This window comes from Pleurodeles waltl, chromosome 5 (assembly GCF_031143425.1).
Source record: "Pleurodeles waltl isolate 20211129_DDA chromosome 5, aPleWal1.hap1.20221129, whole genome shotgun sequence".
Taxonomy (NCBI): Eukaryota; Metazoa; Chordata; class Amphibia; order Caudata; family Salamandridae; genus Pleurodeles; species Pleurodeles waltl.
Genome location: NC_090444.1, coordinates 1,049,694,269 through 1,049,719,239, shown reverse-complemented (window position 1 = coordinate 1,049,719,239; position 24,971 = coordinate 1,049,694,269). Strand labels below are relative to the sequence as shown.

The 24,971-nt window shown below is 43.9% G+C and overlaps 1 protein-coding gene across 7 annotated transcripts in view; it reads left to right on the top strand.

The window, feature by feature from the left end:
- UTRN (utrophin) overlaps window positions 1–24,971 on the top strand; it is a 1,374,288-nt gene that overhangs the window by 1,022,989 nt on the left and 326,328 nt on the right. For 5 of the 7 annotated variants that reach the window (XM_069235248.1, XM_069235247.1, XM_069235252.1 and 2 more), the window contains 2 exons: window positions 9,555–9,701; window positions 22,217–22,295. In XM_069235248.1, the coding sequence (XP_069091349.1) occupies window positions 9,555–9,701; window positions 22,217–22,295 (226 nt within the window). The remainder of the gene's footprint in view (window positions 1–9,554; window positions 9,702–22,216; window positions 22,296–24,971) is intronic. The other 2 variants (XM_069235249.1, XM_069235254.1) reach the window with 1 other exon arrangement.

The window sequence follows — 24,971 nt, the reverse complement described above, 5'->3', positions numbered from 1 at the left end:
CTGTCTTGGGTTTTGGTGAGACTGAGTCTAAGGCTGCTGGGCCTCATGGCCTCCTGCATCCTGCCAGTGACATGTGCCAGAAGGCATATGAAACTCTGTAGTGGGACTTGAAGTTCCAGTGGGCACAGCATCTGGGAAATCTCTCCGACATGGTCCAGATCTCGGAGGGGACTGTGAAAGACCTGCAATGGTGGCTTTCAAATCGCATTGGGTCAAGAGAAGATCGCTCTTCCTTCCCCAGCCAGATCTATCCATTGTGACGGATATGTCACTTCTGGGATGGGCTGGCTACATGGGAGAGGCAGAGATAAAAGGTCTCTGGTCGCCGGCGGAGTCTGGGCTCCATATCAATCTTCTGGAGCTCCGGGCGATCAGGCTTGCATTGAAAGCATTTCTTCCCTCTCTCAATGGGAAAATCGTGCAAGTGTTCACCGACAACACTACTGCCTTGTGGTACTGCAACACACATGGCGGAGTAGGGTCCTGGACCCTTTGTCAAGAGGCACTGTGCTTCTGGACATGGCTGGCACATCAGGACATTACCCTGGTGGCTCAACATCTGGCAGGCTCTCTGAATGCCAGAGCAGACAAACTCAGCCATCGATGCATAGCCGATCACAAATGGCATCTCCATCCGGAGGTGTTGCATGGTCTCTTTCAGCAGTGGGAAGATCCTTGGTTAAATCTGTTTGCCTCCACAGAGAATGTGCAATGTCAGCTGTTTTGCGTGTTGAAGTTTCCATAGGGGCACTCGCTCAGAGACGCGTTTCGTCTCAATTGGAACTCCAGCCTCCTTTCCACCTATACCACTCCTGCCCAGAGTTATCAAGAAGATCAGGACCTACCAGGCCCAAGTTATCTTGGTGGCTCTAGACTGGGCATGGAGAGTACGATATCCAGAGCTATTGAGAATGGCCACTGATCCTCCACTGAGACTGCCTCTTTGGGTGGATCTTCTGTTGCATTAGCAGGTGATGGTTCTCCACCTGAACCTGTCCAATCTTCGCCTTCATGTGTGTAGATTGAGCAGCGGCAGTTGACTGCTTTTGACCTTCCTCCTGAAGTCTTTCACGTTATCTTGGCAGCCAGGCATCCCTCCACCAAGACGGTACACGCCTGTTGGCATAAAGTTGTGGCATGGTGTTCCAACAAATCTATTGACCCCTCTCTGCTCCTCTTTCTGAGGTTCTTTTGTTCATTCTTTCTTTAGCCCAGCAGGGCTCTCCTTTTTGCAACCTTAAAGGTTATTTATCAGCTATTTCAGCCTTTCTTAGGTTGCCTGATCAGCCTTCACTCTTTAAGTCTCCTATTGTCAGTTGGTTCCTTAAGGGTCTCACCCATGTGTTTCCTCCCACTCCATTTATCATGCCTCAGTGGGACCTCAATCTTGTGCTTACTTTCTTAATGTTTATTCCATTTGAGCTGATGCACAATTGTACATTACGGCTGCTTACATTCAAGTCTGTTTTTCTTGTTGCCATCACTTCTGCTTGCAGGGTGAGTGTGCTTCAGGCTCTTTCTTCAAAGCCCCCATACTTGACTGTGCATCTTGACAAAGTGGTGTTACGCACTAAGGCTTCCTTCCTTCCCAAGGTGGTTACACCTTTTTATGTAGGCCAGACCATCACCTTGCCTATTTTTTACGCACCTCCACATCCTTCTCATGACGAGGAGAGACTCCACCGTCTGGACCCAAAAAGAGCGTTGACGTTCTATTTCAATCGTACTAAAGTTTCCAGGTGGACGATCAAGTCTTTGTTGGATATGTGGGTGCGAAAAAGGGTAAGGTGGTGCAAACATGTACCATCTATCGATGGGTACTTCTTTGCATCAAGATGTGCTATGCTTTGGCCAAGCAGCAACCCCCTGAGGGCTTGCATGCTGATTCCACCTGAGCAACTGCTGCTTCCACTGTGTTAGCTCACTGAGTTCCTGTCCTGGATATCTGCCAGGCAGCTACGTCGGCATCCTTGCACATGTTTACTAAACATACTGCCTGGACAGTCAGGTCTGTCGGGGCTGCTACTTTGGTCGTTCGGTCCTGCAGGACTTTCTAGTAGGATCTTGGTTCACAGCCCACCTCCGAGGATGGCATTGCTTGGGTATCTATTCTAAGGTAAGGAATCTGCAATTAGAAGTCTCTATCAGATGTACAAGTTACTTACCTTCGGTAACAATATATCTGGTAGAGACATATTATAGCTGCAGATTCCTTACCGACCCACCCATCCTCCCCGCTTACGAACTGATTTCTAGGGACAGGGCTTCCCCATTCAGGGCCTTAGCTCTGGTGCACCAGTCTCAGTGTTCTTAGCGGCTCTGCACTTTGGCATGGAAAGTCGTGAAAAGAAACTGACGTCACTGTGCTCAGGCAGCATCTGTTTACTACTCCCAATGTCATCAGGCGACTACGATGTCTGCGGAGTTTACCGATGCGCAAGGGTATTGCTCGAAGAAAAAATCTCCGAATCCAGTCTGACGCCGGGGGGGGAATTATAAGGTAATAAATCTGCAACTAGAATATGTCTCTACCAGATATGTTGTTACCGAATGTAAGTAACTTGTACTTTAAGGTACATTTAGGAAAATATGTAGTATTGTCTAAGATGCATTGCTTTGAAGGGTGTGTATCTGGTGTGAACTTTTAGATCGACAAACCAAAATGTGTTGTAAACAGGAAATTAGCAGTACCTTGTCTGCACACATATGTGCACTACTGAGATGGCGTTCAATATTTGAATGATTAGAAGCTAAGCTCACGGTCAAATTCAAACCTTGGACCACTAATCAGATCACCTTTTTACATTTGAACCTGGAGGACATTTGTCATGTCCTGGCTGTGTCTCTGGAAAAACAGAGAAAAATGATATATGATTTTCTTTGCTTTGAAAAATAGACCCTATATAAGGGTGATTTGGTCTGTTTAGCGGTGGCAAGCAAGAGTTAGGCACATTTCCAATGGTTGTTTTGGGGTGGGGGTCATTTTATGAATAGATGATTTGCTTGTATTATATGATGGATGATTGTTGTCAATTATATCTCATTTGGCTCGAAAAATCAACTTTAAATGCAATCTTGAAACACCGGCATGGTTTGCACGTGACATTGAAACAGAAAAAGATGGGATGCTAAAGCTTAGCATATGACCATAGCTCCTAGGTGGCCATAATGTGTGCCTCCAACCTAGAGTGCATGTCACACTGAAAGAGGAGTAACTGGGCATCCTCAGTGGCCTGATATCCCCGGCCCCGCAGAGCACTGTCATAATACAGTCAACTCTTAAGCATCTGCCACTTTGATCGATCACATTTATGCTTCTGCTTCCAGGCCTTCTATTATCTGTAGTGGTCAGAGTCAACAACATGCTCCACCTTTCTGTTAATAAAGCATTGTGCTGAAATCTTATCCTGGCTAAAGATTTCAAAGCAATAGTCTCCGTTCATCTGTTGCTTATGCATTACAGGTATGAATGGTGTTCAGGGATCTTAATTAGAATTCCAAGGCCTGATCTCCAAAGCGTTCTGGCATTTGATGTTCCTTGAGAAAACAAGCTCTCTTTTATGAAAAATGAAAAACAGTTTCTGTAAAGCTGACAAGGCTGTCTGGAGGTGAAGCACTAGGTAAATTAGTGTCAGAGGAGCAAGGTAAATTAATGTAGGTCCTTAAAATGGTATCTTGTGAAATGGACCCCAGGAGTGGAGCTTCCACTGGTGTAGCAGGTGCAGTTGCAATGGAACCGAGCCCTTAGAGGCCCACGGAACCCTGTTTATTGCTGTGTTTTTATCATTAACCCATTTCTTTCCTTACACTAGGGCCCATAGCACACTGGCTACTCTACTGATGGGGCTTAGCTTTGCTGCAGAGTTTACAGCTATGTCCAGTCACTGCTGTGCAGCCACAATAATCCACATTAGGTCTCACACGGCTGCAACTGTTATTATTGTAGTCTCGGCATTTTACCGAATATAGTAACGGCAGTCTGAAACAAAGGCAGATATCATTGGGCTTGCGTTGGATCCCAACACCTGCTTTAATAATCTGGATGGAGTCCGAAGTCTCATTAACTTGAGTTACTCCGGCACGTGTTAGAAATATATCGGCGTAGATCATGATAACTTAGAAGAATTGGAGTAGGATCAACAGGAAACCACAAGCGTAGAAGTAAGAGCAGATATCACTACTAAAGTGAGGAGAAACAAGGGATTTACTAAGTCATACGAAGGTAGTAAGGACAGGCAGAGAACGTTTGCGGCAAAAGGGGACATCAGTCTGAGCTTGGGAGGTAGAGTTGAGAATGCTGCCAACAGAACAGAAACACAATGAAATCCTGGCAAAAATAGCCATGCCCACTCGACGTATAGAGAGCCAGTGTCTTGCTAACACAGAAACACTGACAACATAGTTTCGCCATCGATAGTTTGTTCTGTGTTATGCAATCCTGGCTAGTGGAAGGGAACCCTGGCTAAAGAGCCAGGAAGGCTACCAGGGTAATGGGAGACAACATTCTTCAAAAGGCACAAACAGATGTAAATTCTAAGCGTGGCACACTGAAGGGGACGGAAGAACTGAGCACCAAGGCAGGAGACTGCTCAGGAAGGTAAGGGGAACTATGAATAAACAAGAGGGCACAACATTACAGGTTCTCAAGGCATTCTGGAAACAAGGATAGTTGAAGCTATCACTCTGGACATTGTATTTAAACTTTAATGTTCAAAGAAGCCTCTGTTCTAGTAGCATCATCCCCGAGGGCCTCCTGAACAAGAGTTCAGGGTTTTCTTGGCTAATCCTGAAATTTTTACTATGATTTTCGAATGTATGTTATTTCTGTGTGGCTAGAATGAAGCAAGTGCAGATGGAAGCAGTCACTAGCTCCTCCAGAACAAGGCCACGCACAGTGCTTTGAGCCAGTTACCTGGAACCAGTGGTATAGTGCCTTGCTGTAAACTGCATGGACACATGACAGCTATGAGATCCAAGCTACAGTTAAAGACTGGATTTTTTTAGGCCTGCAGTTATGCAGAACTGCATTGAAATGGTTACATTTGTCCAGTTCCAACTTGAAATTCAAGCGGGTTTTATGCACTCACAGACACCTCAGAGGTGGAAGCAAGTGCAAAAGCTAATAGAAGCAGAACATTGCTCCATCTGGCAATATACAATTGACCTAAATACATAACCTTAGCATTCTGATATTCTAAACGTGTGTCCAAATCATAATGTCTTGTGCAACTGTCTATCGTATTCCTACCTAATTCCTTGCTTTTGAATATTTTTGTAGATTGTCTTTCTCATTTGATGTTGACATTGTGCTTACAATTCATTGTCATCTTTTCCAATGCATCTTCTCCTGAATGGTCAGACTGAGCAAGTGTCAGTAGCACACGCGCTAGACCGCGCCTATCTATTCTTTCTTCTCTCATGCCTCACCTCCCAAGTAATTCACCACTCATTTTTCTTTGCATAAGATTCAGTCACATCAGATGCTTACATCCATGCCCATTGTGAAGCCTGAGATGTTCCTCGCTGGAGGAAACGCAGGGGGCATGGGGTGTGATGTAGGGTGGGTGTAGGAGAAGTGAAACATGTACATCTAGTGACTGAAATGCACAATATGAAACCAGAAAACCTGGTATCAGTCCTGGCCTCCCCACTTGACCAAATTGTGTGATTCTAGGCAATTGATTTATTTCACTTTCCCTCCTTTTTCTTAATTATCACATAATAGAGGTCCTTGAAATATATGGCTTCAGGATGTACACTGTATGAATCCTTCTCTTGTGTATGATTTGCTAAACTATAATGTTATCCATGTATAAGCAACTCAGGCCACCCAAAGAGTGCACATAACAAATGACTTGCCACTTGATTCACTATTGCGATGGCTGTCAGTGTCGGCGGAAGGAAGCATGAATGTCTCTCAAATTTATGTTTGTGAAATATCACTTAAAAAAACACTTCTCAATGGAGGATGCCTTTTGTGGCTAATCCCCAGGTACAGGTCGCGGGAAGAAATCTGTGAGGCCAAGTCTTTAGACTTCAGCACCTTTCTAGGTGTGTTAACAGATCTTGTGCCTTTCACTACTGCCCCAAAACATTGCGTAAAATCCTTTTTGTGGAGATAAATCCAAGGAATTCTAATTAGAGATCACAGAACTAATCAGAGGTCCTCCAGTATTATTTGCAAATAATCATTTGGCTTCTTTGTACACTATCTCTTCCGCTTTAGTACTAAGCATACAAAGCATGAGCTGATGGAAATTCCGGCTTCCTGGCCATAAGCATCTTCCCTAATATAATGTTGCAGGAGCCAGTTGAAAGGGTGATATACTTTTAACAGACGTGGAGTGGCACATAGCTGTCAGTGCAACGTTTTATTTGCGGCCTGTTTGAAATTATTTCGAACAGCTTATAAAGGTGCAGGAAAAAAGTGTAATGGCCTGTTATTATGTGTACTGCTGGTATAAGGACCACTTCCTTGCAAACTACGCCAGGTAACATTTGTTTGGTGTCTTAAAAACCTAGGTATTTAGTTCAAGTTCATATTAATATCTGTTCAGGCCCCTGCTATGTCCTGATGGGTTCAGGATGAGACTGCCTCAGTATTCTCTTCGCACATTTAATTGCAGCAGCGGCGTGTTTAAGATGAGGGCTTTGGGCACCGGCACATTTTTATTTACAAATTAAGCACTTCCTGATGGGACCGTCAATTTAATTGTTCAGGACGAACAAATGTCTGCCCACCATGCGCCACGCACAAGATAGTGGTGGCCAATGCGTTTCTGCTCTCAAGTGAATTTCCTGCACTTCTTAAAATGTATTTTTCATGGTACAGCCCCATATCCTGTTTCAGTGTAGGAACCTTTACTGCCCAACCCAAAAGGACTTTTACTCTGTGAGCTACAAAACTGAATAAGCAATGACTCTCCTGCTGCTGTTTTTTTATAGAATGCAATCTGACCATGCTCTCAAAATATGCAGTCTTTTAAGCGGAGTGCATTGATCAAACTATAGTTGTCTTCAAATGGGAAGCATGGTGTAATATCTCTTAGTGGCTGCCCTGTCGCTCTTTACCTGGACATTAAGGACACTGCATTTTACTGGCAGGCAGTCCTGAGCTTCATTTCTCCCCTCGCCTTTTCCCACACCTGAAGACCACCCTGTCCTGGTTCTTTAGGGTGAGATGGAACATTAAGCAGTGGAGGAAAAAACCTGCATCCTTTGTAAAACAAAATGAGAGTACAATTCTGTGCTTACTTGCACATTCCATTTTAGTCAGGTCAGTTATTTATTATATGGTGTACCCTCAATTTTCTGACAATAAGGAAACCACGTACAGTTACAGGCCCTGGGGATTGACTTAAACAGGAGCTATTTTTCTCAGATACTAAAGTTGTCAGACAATCTGTTTTATTAAAAGACATTAAAGCCATTAACATTTAGTATGTTCAGTTTAGATAAAAATATCTTAGTGCTTGATATACAAAATGATTTTGTTGAGTCAAGCTTGTGATTCTCAGAATCACTGGCTGTGCGACCCCAAAAATAGGAGGCACTTTTTGCTAGATGTACTTTGTGAATTAACAGTGTTACCAATTTGCAAAATGTAGTTGTAGAGTGCCTCTAAATTGCAAAGAGGAGAGGGTGTGAAATAATCATCTCCCCTCTTTGTTCTTATTTAGAATGCCATGCATCAGTGGTGTACAGCCGCAACTGCAGTCACAAACCGTTTCCCCGTGGACAGCATCTAGTTTGTGAATGGTGGCAGGTAGCCATAGGAGAGCAAATTGAGGTCCAGGGAACACCGTCTGCCCCCTGTCATTCCCTGCAAGTAAACATGTTCTAAAGCAGGTTCAAATGCAGATACTGGGAATACATGAATGCAGATCAGCCGCCTCTGGCAGGCCTCCATCTCTGCGTTTCCAGGGGGCCTCAAAGTCACAAATTGCCTCCTTACTTATAAATATTGATAAGGCAGGCTACTGTGCTCTGTGCATTGTACTTGTTAGTACATCAGTGGCATATCAAAATGGAGTAATTTCACAAACCAGTCGATTTGCAAAAATACTGGCTAGTTTGCAGTGTAGGCTTTATACATTAGGACCTTAGGTATGCTAGATTCTAGATTGTTCAATCACGCTTCAGAACATGGTCAGACTAACTCAGTAAGGCAGTTCATCCATCTTGCACTATCTTCGTAGCCGCATATTCCACAAATGGCTTCTTTCGCTCCCTCCCCTCGGCTCATTCATGTAAAGTAAAAAGTCCCACAAGATTGCATCATGCTTCTGAGCCCCATTTGTTGGTCCTAAATAAAATGAATCAAGTTATTTTGATATTTTTCACGTAATAATAAACTACTGGCTCGATTTCAACTGTGAATGCGTTTTTGTTACATTAGTTGGGTTAGTGATGCTGTTAGGAGTGCACATTGTTTCAAGTTTAATCGTTTGCTAAGAAGAGAGCACTCTCCGCTTTGCAGTCCTTGGTTTCATTAGGCCTGTTATATTATAGGAAGCTATCAAGGCATTCCAATTTATTACAAATGCACCTATGTTTGTGACAGCAAGGTGATCAAATGAATGCATTAATCGCCAGTTTTAACTAACATAACTTACTCCTTTCATCTGCATGCTCTCTGACTCCTTGCTTTAAATTGAAATCTTTTTTTCTCCTTCTGTTTTTTCACTTTCATCCAAGACTGAGGAACCCTTTGTCAAATGTCAGTTTCCTCCGAGCTCTACTTTGTTTGGCTTGTTTTTCTTGCAACATAATAACTGATTTGTTCAAATCCACTTGTTTCTCCTTTCCTAATAGTCTCTATGTTCTCTCACCTCACCCTCTACTCCACTGAAAGTTGCATCTTTCTACTGAAGTTACTCGTTACACATAATCCTGCCACTTTCACATTTTCTTTCATTTTAATCCGCTTTTACATAATATCTTCATATGCCATCACCACAAATTTGTTCTTTGCTTACATGGGTGTCACTTATAGTAGCATTCTTTTTGTTTTGCTTCTTATTTTTGATCGTGTATGGCTTTCTTAACCTAGAAGTATCCTGTTCCTTCCTCCTCTTTATCAACCTATGATTCAGGAAAGTGACCGTCATTTTTACCTGACCTCTTTCTTTTGTCTTCTTCCCTGTTCCTTTTTCAATACCTGTGCTTTCCACATGACTTATTTTACATCTTTCCCAGAAGATCCAGCAAATCTTGTTATTTTGAATTTTATTTAAAGCGAATGTCCTTGAAAACGCTATAGAAATACCTTAGGCATTATGAATTGCTAAACTCTTCTTGATCTACAAATGCATTATCCTGATTCCAATTCTTCAATATTTCTCTTCACTGCTGATCGCAACACAGGGCCATTAAAGTAACCCCAGGTGTCCTGGCCGACTTTCTAACTGATTGCGACCTCTCAGTATATTAAATCAAAGAAATTCATGGCTTTGAGTGTGCGCACCTCTGAATCCCCATTGATCTGCATCCCCTGCGATCTATGGCCAGTTGTCTGGCACAGGCACTTTTCTAAGCTCTGCTCTTCCTTCCAGGCATTCAGAGAAGAAATTGCACCAATCGACCTGAAAGTGAAAGCCGTGAATGACTTGTCCAGCCAGCTCGCCCCGCTTGAGATCCGTCCTTCGCTAAAGATGTCTCGGCAGCTGGATGACCTTAACATGCGCTGGAAGCTCTTGGAGGTACAGTAGGACCCTCATCACAGCGAACGCAGTCCGGCTGCATACTGTTTCTGTCGCTCTCTATGCAGTTCAGTGGTCATATCATCAAACTACAGGCATGAAAGAACACCAAGGCACTCTCTCGTTTCTTCCTTCTTCTCCTGGCAGCAGAAAGCCGTCCACTGCACCTCTCAGCAGCTACCATAAAAGAGTTAACCCAGGCCCTGGCTTTCCTCTGACAGGATTGTTTCCCGCTTTTCTCTCGTCAGCACTTAGCCACTCAGGAAGTGCATTGCTCTCTGGGGACCGTGCTTTATTCGTTTTTTGTTTTGTAGAGACACCTGTGAAATGAAAATATTGGATTCATTGTTGTTTTTTACACGCGGAGGTAGGGTCGTAAATCATACTACCTAGCGAAGGCTTGAGAGGTTGGCACAGATATCTGTATTTTATCACCACACATGCAGTGTTTTGATTAAACAGGGCCAGATTGCGCCTGTTCTGCTGCACTCCCAAGGGATTGCTGACCTTGCTAGGGCTGAGGTTTCATTCTGTGCGTTAAGGGAGGGTAGAAGAGGGTCTGCTGCTGCACTATTCTGCATTAGTAAAATACATGGAGGCATTTTGCTGAGTTTTTGGTGGGGCAAGGGGCATGACAGAGGGAAATCTGACTTTTTAGTCCATCAGTAATTAATATATGCTGCTTCTCATGCATGACATCTCATTGCAATTTTTAAAAAACTTTGTGAATTATCCAGGGAACTGGAAATACCTCTTCCAATGTTTCTGTTAGTGGATGTCATAGATACACAATTCTACCTGTTTCTGCAAACAAAACCCACAAGGAGTCTGCATGGACATCAGTTCACCGAAATGCCAGAGGTAGCAAGTGACATCACACGTCCCTAGACCTTCACTTTCAGTCGAACACACATACTTACACAAATTCACACTTACATACTCTCTTTCTCACATAAACACACTCTTACCCGTAAGCACGCACACAACTTAGATTTAAAAGTATTTTCTATGTACCTCAGCTGCCATGGATGGGCATATTACAGCTAATTCTACTACATTTCTATTCCTCAAATAGTGAAAATTAGAAAGCAAAGGGGGTGGAGCAGTACCAGGGTCACAAACGGTAAGACCTCTGGTGACCCCTAAATGATGTCCACGAGAGTCTGGATAGTTTGTGTTTCCTTTACATGATGATCTCTAAATTGGCAATTATAACACCACCAGACATAAGCAATTGATTTAATTCTTTGTTTGGCTTTTAGTTACACATAACTGCAAAACATCTTTACTGTAATCACCCTTTAAATGGCAAGCGCACATTTTTCTTAGAGGAGGATGCATGAAAGGTTTTATTCAGGCCCAGGCAATCCCTGAATAAGCCTGTACGAATCTGTTTCCTAACCTTAGCGCACATTAAAAATAAAGTTCCATGTTTGAAACTGCTCTCTGAATGTGTGCAGTCTCTGTAAACATGTCGCTGGTGTCTTAGGAAAGGAGAAGGCGCCTCTCCAGGCACTGATTGGACTACAGATATTGAGCCAAATCTTCTGCCAATGGTCCCAGTGCATTAAGAGGCAGGAATTCGGAAAAGAGCCTATACATTTGTCTATCCCAGTGTAATTTGTGAAGAGGGAAGCATTGCCGTGATCCTTACCTGTGCTGACTTATTGAGGGGAGATCATCTTGAGAGTTTCTCATAGGCAGGACCAGACTTTTTCTAGTGGTTGAGCTGTGTGGCAGTGCTTCCCTGGCTTTAGGGCACAAATGTGTCATTACTCAAAGATCTGTGTGTGCCCATTCTTCGTATCAAAACAACTCCTTGCAGAGTGTCATCCGAGAAATGACCAGTGGAACTGAAGACTTGGCCATCAAATGCTCTGCAGAGGGGAACAGAATGTGGTCATCAGCGCTACCATAGCCTTTTTTTTGTATTTTTGAAATTGCATATTCGGGTCCATATGTGTGCACCAACGGGCTGTTTCCTTGCTGGAATTGAAGCATAAGTATTTTACCATTTTGAATTGTCAACACCACCTAAAAATGTTACGTTTCTCTGAACGGGCTTTAATAGAAGCGAAACAACATGTCATCCGGAAAGTGACTTGGTGAAAATTGAGCGCTTAAATCAAAGGAAATTGCCTCATTGAAATTTGTTCAGCATTTTGCTGTTAAATGAAAATTGAAAATATAACGAAAACAGCAAGGACTACATCTATTGTAATGCAACATGGCTTTTCTGAAGTCTGCATTAATGAAGGCACACCTGTGAAAAGGGTCTTTTGGTGCTTTATTTGAGCACGTTAGCAGTATATTTTTATGTTACTTGACCATGTCATGTTAGCACCCGGCGTGTGCTTAAGTAGATACATAGACCACGACCAGTATTACAGGTAGTGCCCTGGTCGCGCAACGGGGGTGTGCACCCGCTTTTTGCACTCACAGGACACTGTGGAATTACAGAAGGGGCTGCAAACGCTTGTGCAACCCTTTGGGTTATACTGATAGCTTTGACGCAGATGTAGTTCCAGCGCTGCCTTTAGAGGCAGTCCCTTATTTTCAGGGGTGAATGGCTCCATGGAAATAAGGGAATCAATTTGACTTTGCGTCCATGCCATATTGTGGATGTGGGTGCAGAAGCAAACGTGCCTTTAAGAGATTCACTGACAGTGCACCACAAAAAGGTGGCACACTGTCAGTGTGGCCCCTGAGGGGCAAGGGGAAATCATCTGGATGGGTCAAAAGAGGTCCCATAGACCCCCACAGACATCCCCTTGCAGGCAGGTGCATTCACTACACCTGCCTGCAAGGGGACCTCTCTCACCTATTCAAGTGCGGATGGGTTGCCGCCTGCACTGGGAGAGACGGAGCAGGTTTGAAGCAGCCACTCCCTGTTTCACTGAAAGTGCTGCCTAGGGCGGCCCCACACGTTTGTGGCTGCCCTGGCAGCAGCACATTCATTGTAAGAGGGCACACTATCCATGTTTCTGCCTGTCACTCTTGTTCAAAGGTTTACAGTATCACAAACATAACAGTTTTCCCTATCACTAATATAGGCTCTATTGCACAAAGGGCATATAGAGTGATCATAGTATGGGTCTCTAGGCTGTTTTATACCAGAATCAATCAAGACTGCACACCTATATGCCTGGAGCCATATGTCACTCATGACACCCCAACATCTACTTACATTGCAGTAGCTTCTTTTAAAGGTTGGGGGATTAAATAGCATGGAGCTGCTCAGGGTTTATGTCTGCCACCCAGCATCTGTCACACAGAATGTGGAGCTAAGGTTTTGCTCATGGGTTGTAATTTCAAGGCCAGTGGCACTTGACTCACAGTGTGGAAGTACAGAAAGGTTGTCCTGGAAACTGAATAAAGAAAGAAAGGATGCAGGAACAGTTTTGAGGCAGTCCCTGCCACAATTACTTTGTGAATCAGTCACAAGTATTCTTTCCTCCCACCACACCAGGAAACTGTCTTATATACTGATTTCTTCATCTTTAGGCAGGGTGATACCGGTCTTATTCTCAAACCTATTTGTACACCAAGATGCATAATACTTTCATTTATGTGGGAAATCACAGAATGTGAATTTGCACTCATAGTGAATTCTTCACATGATAATTTTCTCCAGTATGAAAGAAATTCCAGTGTGAGCAAATGTGCTAATCGTTCATAGGGTTTATTCCACAAACTTACAATATGTGGATATCCTCAAACATTTTGTAGGTAGAATTGCACCCTACACAGTCTGAAATCTACTCCTCAAAGTCAGAGGTAAATGTGGTTTACGGTGTGTTAGAGGTGGGGTCTCTAATTGCCAGTGGTTTGCACCCTTTCAAGTAGGACCCTCACTCTAGTTAGGGTAAGAGAGTTGCACAGCTAAGATAATCCTTCCTTCACCCCTTGGTAGCTTGGCTCAAGCAGTTAGGATTATCTCAGAGGAAATGTGTGAAGTATTTGTACACACACAGTAATACTGTGAACACACCACAAAACTACTCCACACCAGTTCAGAAAAATAGCCAGTATTTATCTGAGTAAAACAAGACCAAAACAACAAAAATCCAACATACACAAGCAAAGATACACATTTTTAGAGATTAAATGTAGTAAAGCACTTAGAAACACAATAGCTCTAGCTGGGACTATCACAATACTTTGACGGAGTTGTTTCCAACAGTCTGACACCATTCACGAGGGAGTGCGAGACGGTCACAGATTCACTCGGACTCCAGGTACAGTACGAACAATGAGAAAACCGAGAGGTTCCACCGAGTCGGGGTGGTGAGGGCATTGCTGGAGCCTATGCGGTATCAGTTTCTTACTGCTACAAGGGAGCTGAGGTGTTAGTTCCCTACGGCTAGGCAGGAGAGGTGAAGCGTCTGTTCCTTACCATTGCAGGGGAGGTGATGCAGTGTCGGTGGCGAGGTGCCGGTTTCTTAGAACAAGGAGGGGTCAATGAATCCAGAGGGTCAACTTTGCGGTGTTGCTGTCACACCACATGCCACAGGTTCTGCAAAGAGCCAGGTGCCATGGATGTTAGTGACACATCGCTCTGGACTCCAGCTGTGACGGGACTTCAGAGGCGCTGCGGCAGCATTGGGCTTGTGGCGTTGGTCGCGGTTACTGCCCTCCATGGGGACCATGGCTCTGGTGTAGGCAAAGGAGCAGAGTTGGGCCAGCGGCACCAGTTCTGGGGTCAAACTGGAGTCAATGTGCTTGATTTCTTCTTGGTTGCACCAGTACTCATTCCTAAGGGCCCAAGCACTGTATTTGACAACACTTGGCAAGTCTGGACTCTCAGCAAGAGAGCCCGGGTGCTGGCAGATGAAATCTTCAATGTCCCTGAAACTTCTTACCAGGATGGAAGCTCAGTCCAAGCCCTTGGAGAACCTTTGGAGAATGGCCTGGACGCTGATGTTTTCTGTACAGAAATAGACAGCGCCATCCTGTGGTGGATTTTCATAAGTAAGTGCTGGGGTTAAGGGCCAGTGTCCAGCAGCAGCAAACACTAGCACAAATTAAGCACTTCTTGTGAATCTGTAAGCATAATCTGCTATCTGTTGTAAAACATTTAACCCTTGGTGCTAGAGAGTCCTGATCCAAGTCTTATTATGGAGATCAAATTGTCATCTATACACAGATTTACAAAGCACAATTGTCAGTATTCTGATGATTGAGAACAGGTAGGCTAGACCATACAGTACTGAAGCTAATTTCAATGCCTTCATCGTTTTATAGACTGTTACACTCAAACCATACAAATGTTGAGCTGCTCCTTTGACAGTCATTCAACTTGTTGGGCTCCTGCCTCTTAGCTGTTTTTGTGGGACCTGGGTCAAAAACACCATGCTGGGCCCCTCTGGGCTGTCTATTCTCATAACAAAAAAGTCCCTGTGAAAATTAAAAAAACACATTACAGCACCATGTGACACCTATCGTTCGGCTATGTTAGCTATTTCCCTGTTAAAATAAATAGCGCAGGCTTGCTTTACCAATCAGTTTTTAGTTGCAGCTGGAGCGCAAGAGCTGTGTCTGGTGCATAATGTCCCCTCTTTCTGTCGCCCCTCTCTAGCCCCTTTCCCCTCTGTTTGTGGCGGTCCTTGATAAGATCCTCTAAGGGGAACACCAGCAAGAAAAAAAGGACTAAACATTTTCCTTACGAAACTGAGGTTGGTTGCCGAATTAGCATGAGTTACTCCCATGCCATTCTTTCTATCAGTGAAGCTAGTAGCACTGCTGCAGTAGTTGCTGCCTCTAAGAAATTGGGTTTCTGGTTGAGGGGATTAAACCCTTACTCAAGCACAAACCACAATTCATGTCAGAAGCCACAAGCAATCCCCAAACTTGCCTGTGCTCAACCCCCTGATAGCTTGGCACAGAACAGACTTAATTTAGAGGCAATGTGTGAAGTATTTGTGCAAGACTTCAAACAGTAACACAGTGAAAATAGCATTAAAAGGATCCCATGCCGATTTAGAAGAATAGATTAATTGTTAATAAATAAAACAAGACCAAAAGAACAAAGATCCAATCAGTATAACCATAGAAATGCAATAATAAAGATTTCAGGGAAAATAGCGCCAAAAAACATAGCGAGCCAGCTATGGATATCTGGTCACGCCAGACCGCGATAAAGTCACAACTTCAGTCCGACCACGATGGAGAGTGAGCTGCCTAGAGGGTCCCAGTTTGGTCAGCAGAAAAAGAGTGCTTTATATCCTGGTTGTGGAGCATTGCAAGGTCTCGTGCCAAGGATGCGTTTCTCAGCTGAAGGAATACGTCAGTTCCTAGGAGCTGTGAAATTGCGATGTGAGGTGCTACGTCCTCGTCGAGGATTCTGTTGACGAGGGAGTGTGATACGAAGTCTGGTGTTGAGGAAGTGTGCTGCATCAAGGTGATGCTTCAGTTCCAAGGAGCTGAGAGGCTGCGATGTGAAAACCTGCATCATTGTTGAAGCTTCAGTTGATGAGAGATTTGTAACGCATGGGCCTACATCTGGAAAACTTCACTCAGGTGATGATTCAGGTGTGCGCTGTGATGTCGATGTAGAGCCCTTGCACTGATAGAACTCTCACAGCAGAGGTGATGCATTGGTTCTGTTTTGGATTGCGTCGGATAGAAGAGAGGATGTATTGGTTCTGCTAGGTCTACAGATGGGCTGGCAGAGCACCTTCAGGCCTATGTTCAAGGGTCCAGGTCTGAGGTGGCATCACTTGACATGGTTGGACTCACAGATGGCAGAGTGCAGGTGCTGTGCTCAAGGTTGCTGGAACCTTCTCTTCCTGAGGCTGTAGTCAGAAGGCCAGCCAACTCAACTAGCCTGTGGAGTCTCTCTGGGGTCCTGGGTTCAACAGATGCAGGTCCAGTCATTCTCACCTAGGCAAGAGGGCAGCAGTCCAGCAGAGTGGCGTTCCTTTTCAGCAGCACAGCAGTCCTTCTTCCAGTCAGAGTATTCACAGTTCTAGTGCACTAAAGAGTTGGTGGCTGAGCGCTGATATTTATACCGGGCCTTTCTTTAAAGTGGGCAGAGGCTTCTGTAGTTTCCCTTTGATGTCCACAGGCTTCCTGCATTTCCTGCCCTTTCCTGCCCTCAATCCAGACTAACTAAGGGGTATGCAGCCCTTTGTGTAGAGGCGGGGCACAGCCTTTTCAGGTGTAGGTAGGGCTGTGCCAAGCTCCATCCTGCCAGTGATGACTCATCCAGTCATACCAAAGCTCCCATTGTGTGTTGCGGTCAAGGAGGAATACACAAAGCCCAACTGTTACTCACACCCAGTCGTGTGACCCAGAGACAGACTGCAGGCACTAAATGGCTATGGCAAGAAAATGTCAACTTTCTAAAAGTGTCATTTTCACAATTGTAATTTAGAATCCAACTTCACCATAAGGTCTGATTTTAAATTAGGATTCCAGAGACACCAAATGTGAAGTGGTTATCTCCTCTCATTTGGAAGTGCACTTGTGAAATTTAATGAGGCAACTCTGGTGTTATCCTATAGGAGAGATGGGCCTTCCACTAGTGAAAAACATATTTAAAAGTTTTTGACTACCAGAACATGTAAAACCTAAATGTATAGGTCCAATTTATTAAATACACAGCACCCTGTCCTCTGAACTGTGACTTAAATACAATAAAAAATAAGGTTTGGGCCTGGCAAAAGATTGACTTTGCCAGGTCGAAATGGCAGTTTAAGCTGCTCTCACAGACTCTGCAATGAAAGGCCTGAAACATGTTTAAAAGGCTGCTGAAACAAGTGGCACAATCAGTGCTGCAGACTCATTGGTTGCATTTAATGTACAGGCTTTGAGCACAAGTAGTGCCACTTGACTATGGACGTACAAGTAAATTAAGTATGCTGATCGGGTGTAAACCAGTGTTACCATGTTTTAAGTATAGAGGACAAGCACTTTAGCACTGGTTAGTAGCAAAGTGCACACAGTCCCAATGCCAAAAAAAACAAATCCAGCAAAAAGTGAAGGGCAAAGGCAAAAAGTTTTGGGTTGACCCTGCACAAAGGTCAGCGTCCAACAATCATCCTACTGGATGCAGATTTTCTATTAGTAAATGGGGTGATATTTTTGTAAACAACATTTAGGATGCAACATTTATTACCAATGATATTTTGACTGTGATATTCTGAAACATATCCCTAATTTTACTATCCTTCTTAAGAGACCTAAAGGTAAACCTCTTCGCAGAGGTATTGTCTAGATAATTTCAGGACCTTCCACTTTTCAAGAAGGATTAGGGCTGCTCCAGTGTCTTGTGTTTTGCTCTTAGGCTGTCATATAAAGATTGGTACAGGAGTCCACCAAACTAACTCTGTAACTTCGCCCAACTGCGATAGGGGGCCCGTAGTGGCCCAACAATAAGCCACTTTCTAGTGCTGCTTAGTGGTCAAAAGCAATAAGCCAGCACCATGCACAACATGAAATATTTCGTGAACCAGTGCTGTGATTTTTGCTCTCCTGTTACTTAAGACAGCTGGGATCACAAATACCAACTACATTTTTTATAGCTTGGTGCACTCATCAGCTGGGGCAGCGCAATGCCGCATTGATAGAATGAGAGCAGGAGACAATAAGATATGAATTAACCACACCCAGGATGTATCTGTTACTATGGCACTATCCGTTTCATTGTGGGTTCCCTGGCTCCGAAGCCTTCACGTGCATTGTGTCACCGATAGAAGTGATAATGTAATGCTTGTTTTTCACGCATCCTTTGAGTTTAATTGCACATGGATGTGTGATTAAGCTCCAGCCTATTACCATGGAGTCAGTTGGATTTGTATGGCTGTTAAGGTATCTGGTCTTCTTTCTTTGTTATAAAATTTTTATTTTGGTGGTCTAAGCAGGCATTCCCCTAGTAGAGTCCGAACTGAATGCACCTGCTCCGTGCACTGGTGTTTATGAACTCGTGATCTAGCTGCCTGGCAAGCCACGCGCACAGAGCCGCCTTCAAGGCAGTCACGTGACGTCTTGTAGAGAAAAGACTGCTGTTAGATCGATGTGCTCAGAGGGTGCTCTGCTGACATTTAGGTAGCAGGAAAAGCAATGGGATTGCAATTGCTGTCTTTTGTCACCAGAAACTATTGTACCTTAACAGGAGATATTGACTTCTCTAGTCCAGTGCTGCCGCATGGGCACTGGAGCGGCAGAAGGTCGTTGAATTGTGTGGCTCGGAAGCGGGGCTCGGTGTCAGTAATGTTGCAGTGTGGCTAAGTAACATTTCAAAACCCTTTTACATTTTTTTTGTATTATCCAATGCAAACAACTTAATTCGACAATGATCACAGGAATTTTAAATTTGGACAGTTATCTTATGGATGAGTGGTTGATCTCGCTTGATTAAGTAATGTTGAGAAGCTATTTGTGAAGAACTAGCTTAAAGCGGCATGATGTGTGGATAACCACTACAAATAGAAATGTCACCCCCACAGCTAGGTGAAATACTAAGATTTAGGTGCTAACTGAGCATGAGTAGAACCAAACTCCAAACCGGGGAAATTAGATTACAAAAAATTGGAGCCAATTCAGCGCAGTGCAGTTTACATTATGAAAATTGGTCACATGCAGTGCTTTAAATGGGCCGGTACTCACCGGTATGGAGTACCAGCACTTTTTTATTTTCTCCTCTTGAGTACCAGAACTACCAGAGAAGGAGAGTACCGGTACTCATGGGGGTCCTGGCATTGACACAGGTGGTGCTGCTCATGAACTCCTGCCTCGGCAGCAGTTTCAGTTTCAAATGCCTCTCAAAGGGTGGAAGCCGGGGCTGAGCTGCTGTAAGAGCGCCGGAGCAGCGGCTCTTGTTTTTAGGCCTAGGTGAGCTACCTGAGCTGCTGTGAAAGTTACTAGGGGAGGGGAGGGGTGTGGCTGCAGGGCGCTATCTTTAGCTTAAAAGGTGAGGGTAAAAGGTGATTGTGAAACCTAATGGGCAGGGGTGCGGGAAGCATTGTTCAGGGCAGTGCAGCTTGTTTAGTAAGCCCCTTGTTTAAAATGGCTGCACTTTTGCACCCATCAGTGTTTTTAAAGTGAAGACGTTTGCGTGAAAGAAAATCCCTGCCCTCTCCACTATCTTTCCCGATTAATCTCAAAGAAAAACAACATTAGAGGCAAAATAATTTTTTTTTTTTAGCGTTCTACAAGTGGCAACCTCTTGCTTTAAATGGAAGACCAGATCCAAACCAATTGTTACATGAAAGATGTTCCTTGGAAGATGTGACATTTTCATAAATTCTTGAATTTTAGAGGCCAAACCTGTGCATTTTGGGATTTGTAGTTTTTTTTCATTCTACGCAAGATATTAAAAAAAATCTCAGCAATAAAGCATGTATTATAAAAATCAGGGATGGATTTAAAATGTTACATAGGAGGACACTTGGGACTACCAGCCCCTGCTCACATATTTTGTGGAAGTCCACACACATTATGCATAGAACAAAGATCAACAATTACCATTTTATTTGTATTTTTTATGGTGAATACCGAATCCTCCAGGGCACTGCTTCTGGTGCAGGATCTACAACATTTTTGAGAGCTGCCACTGTCCAGCAGTGTATGTGTAAAAATAGAACATGTGAGCAGTGCTTAATTTGAGGCAGTGGTTTCTTCTCTGGTGCGGAGCGCCGGCACATATTTTTGGGGGCCGCCACTTATTTTTCTGCCTCAAGAATTTACTGCAGGCAAAAGACAGAGGAAGAGAAAAACGAAAATGCTTCACAATGGGAGAAAGCAGAAAGCATGTGAGAGATGGAAATTAAAAGCCAAAAGTGTGCGAGTTTGCAAGCACAGTTATGCCTGTGAGAATGAAATGTGGAACTTGTGTTTGTGTGAAACTGAAGGTGATTCAGAGTATGAAATGTATGTTTAAGTCAGGGACATCTTAAGGTTTTCGTGGCCCTTGGCCAGACGTATTTAGGGTGCCCCTGTTTGGCACAGCTTTGAATTTATGATCCAGTTTCAGCTCTTTTGTGCCCTCTTTGGCAAGGACACTGTCAGTGCACAGACACACTCGGCAAAATTCTAAATGTGTTTACATCTAGTATTCTGGGAAAGTGACCTGATTTTAAGTTATTAACACAGTATCAGCTCACTATTACTATAATCTCTGTGACACCATCCCTTTTCTCATGTGTGAGGTACTGTTTTGAGATACAATAAACTTTTTTATGGAGGTTGCATAAACACATAAACACAACATTTGCCTGTAAAATGCAAACATCACCTACATTAAAAATATATTAAAGGAAAACACTATTTAAAACAATCTGTTTAAGAATTAGTCAAGGTCATCTGGGCGAGACTCTCTCCAGAACAGAGCTGGCTCTATCAGAGGCCCCCCTGGAAGGCTGGATCAACGTGTCTGCCATAATGCGCAGAACGAAACATGCAGATCACAGATTTGTTTATGTAGGTAGCTCAGTCGGTTATTGTTTTTGCTGCAGAGATCCTTGTGTTACCTGTCTTTAAAATTCTTGGGATATAGCTTAATGATTCATGAACCTGCATCAAGGAAATACATGAAAACAGCAAGGCATACATTGGGAATGTTGCTGTTTTTTCCTCAATACATTGTTATTTTAAGATTGCTAAAGAAGGATTACTTTGGTTAATAATCACCACTTTTTATATAAGTACTATATAAATGGCCATTAGTGTAATAACTCATGGACAGATACATCGTTCATTCTTACAGTGCATGCAGATTTCTGGCCTACAAAGCTTAGAATGTTAAAAAACCGAGCCCCGCCCTTAGCACCACTCTTATGCCCACTCCAAACACCACACCAGTCCACCACTCTTTTTAGTGAGTACCTGCACTTATTTTTTTCCATTTAAAGCACTGGTCACGTGTTGTGCAGTGACATTTATGAAACAGATTGGTGTAGAGGCAACACTCCATCTTCTGGACACATTGGAGGGCTTCCTGCCAACATGGATTTATAGATATGCCAAATACAGTAGTGGTAGTGTACGTCTAGTGCGTCAAGTGCCACTGTGCGTCTGCCACTGGTAAACAGTTTTAGTGGGACAGTGGCTTATCTTTTCATGTCCCAGCCAAAGATGAGGAAGGGTTTGTTAATAGAATTATCATTATACTAAGTTCTATCGCTGCCTGAATGAATTAAAAATGAAAAAATATTTTTGAGTGCTTCTTTTTGTGTTACATGAAATAACTGCATTGGCGTTTGCTTGTCCAGAGTCACTGTTATCAAAAGCTAAGCCCGTCTATGAATTAAAATACACCTGATAATGCCTAAAAATTGTCCCTGTGTAAATAGTGTGCTTGTGTTTACCTAACACGGCCCTATTCGTATGTCGGATGGTAACAGGAGGCCTTTTATACTCATACTCACAGCTTGCTCTAAACCTTCTTCCCTAACGTTTTACCTCTCCCACACATTGATAATAAGACAGGTCATGGATAGAGCCTGCAACTTGTCCATTATCTCAACTGTCGCCATATTAACAGTTGTCCTTTTCTGATGTCTGTGTCTGTGCAGGGGGCTGTGCAAGATCGCCTTAAGCAGCTGAAAGAAGCACACCGGGACTTTGGACCTGCCTCCCAGCATTTTCTGTCCAGTAAGTGCTTGTCAAAAGACATGTGTAAGTAGAGAAAATCGTGCCCTACTTTGTTTTGGGAGAGATGTGTGGTGTGAATGTGCTAATTTCTTGCCATTTGTACATGGAGAATGATTCCCAATGGCGTTAGCTAATGTATTGAGGATGCTACCGTGAAAGTGGAGGACTATGGTGGGATTTGAACTATGAAGTTTGTTTCTGTCCTGAGATCCTTTTTCTTGTTCAAAAGAAACAACGCATTCCCCCAACCCACATTCACTTGACTAGACCTTTATCAGGCTGCAAACAATTCCATCAGGCAGCATACAAGGCAGCAGGAGCCTGTAATTTGCAGGCAAGTATTTCCTCTCCATAACTCAGAAACTGCAACAAAATATTGTAGAAGCATTGCCATTTTTTTTTTTTGCAACTTCACCTTCACCAATGACTTTTTAACTGTATTTTGTTTACATGTTTTTTCACCATATTTAAACAATACATAGGGCCTGATTACAACTTTGGAGGAGGGTGTTAATCTGTACCAAATTTGACGGATATGCCACCCGCCGTATTACGAGTCCATTATATCCTATGGAACTCTTAATACGGTGGGTAGGATATCCGTCACATTTGGGACGGATTAACACCCTCCTCCAAAGTTGTAATCAGGCCCATAATGTGTTAGGACAGCATCAGTATCCAACGAGATAAAAAAAGGGCAAGACCGTTGATACTAAATGAATATAAATTCCGTGTGAACTTTTATTGTGCATACAGTTGATGACTTTAACTTCCTACTAGTGAGTACAGCATCAGATTACGCCATCTCAAGTTCCATGCATATTGTATTATTTTTGCTTCGTGGATAACTTCTGCAGGATATCTACGGGCACAGTATAACTTGAACAAGTCACTTATTGCAAAGCAGCAGCCACACTCATAGCTGTATTGTGGTCATACACATCCTGTCTAGTTTCCAGATATTCATGTAATTCATATTTTTCCTGCACATCTAAGTTGGTGCCCTTCGTCCACATAATGGAAGGTCAGAGCGCGGTCAAAGAAAGTGTTGTCATATATATATATATATATATATATATGTACGATGGCATGTGTATCTGCAGATACACATGCTGTGCATATCCCGCCATCTAGTGCTGGGCTCGGAGTGTTACAAGTTGTTTTTCTTTGAAGAAGTCTTTTCGAGTCACGAGATCGAGGGACTCATCCCATTTTGGCTCCATTGCGCATGGACGTCGACTCCATTTTAGACTGTTTTCTTTCCGCCTTCGGGTTCAGACGTGTTCCTCTTCGCTCCGTGTTTCGGTTCGGAAAGTTAGTTAGATATCGGAAAATTCGACGGAATTGCTTGCGTTCGGTATCGGGTTAGCTAACGCAGATCGACACCGAATTTTGAAGAGCTCCGGTGGCCCTTCGGGGTTTCGATTCCCCGGCGGGGCCTGGTCGGCCCGACCACGTGCTTCTACAAGACTAATGGAACAGACCCTATTCCGCTTCTGCCCCGAATGCCACAACAAGTATCCTTACACAGATCAACATTTGGTCTGTAATTTGTATTTGTCTCCCGAACACAAAGAGGATACCTGTGAGGCCTGTCGAGCGTTTCAGTCGAGGAAAACGCTGAGGGACCGGAGAGCAAGAAGGCTTCAAATGGCGTCGGCGCCGTCAGGACACTACGACTTGCAGGAAGAAGAAACCTTCTCCATTGCTGACTCGGACTCAGACGAGGCCGAAACAGAACAGACGCCGAAAACCGTGAGTAAAACAGCCCGGCCAAAACTCACGTAAAAATCATCAAAGCCCAGGGGACGCCACCGCCGGCAGGCCATGGCTTAACCCAAAAAATCGGTGACCGTCAATCGGCACCGAAAAAGGGCACACATGGGTCGAAGTCATCCGACTCCGGTCGAGATACCAGCACAGAACACACTCGGTCCCGAGTCACTGGTTCAGAACAATCTCGACATCGAGATACCGGCACCAAGAGATTGGAACACCGAAACTCAAAAAAGTGGCTTCGGAGCCGAAAAAGACTGTTGAAAAGGTTTCGATACCGAAACATCCGGCTTCGGAGCCGAAGACAAGTTCCTACACCGAGGAACAAGGGCTTTCCACACAAATGCAAAGTCATAAATTCGGACAAGAGCTAGAAGCAGGGGAGCCAGATTATACACAGAGAAGGCTCCATATCCAAAAGGAGACGGGGAAGATAAGAACTCTCCCTCCTATAAGGATGAAAAGGAAACTTGCTTTCCAAGATAAAGATAAACAACCACAGGCAAAGGTGGCAAAACAAGTAACTCCGCCACCATCACCACAACGCTCACCACAACGCTCACCGCAACCATCACCAATTGCTAGCCCACCTATGATGCAGCCTCCAACGCACACAGGCATGAGCCAAGATGACCCAGATGCATGGGATCTTTATGATGCGCCTGTGTCAGATAATAGTCCCGACTGGTACCCAGCAAGACCATCACCACCTGAAGACAGTACTGCTTACACACAGGTGGTGTCCAGAGCAGCTGCTTTTCACAACGTGACACTGCACGCTGAACCAATTGAAGATGACTTTTTATTTAATACTCTGTCGTCCACACATAGTCAGTACCAGAGTCTTCCGATGTTACCGGGAATGTTGAAACACGCAAAGCAAGTATTTCAAGAACCCGT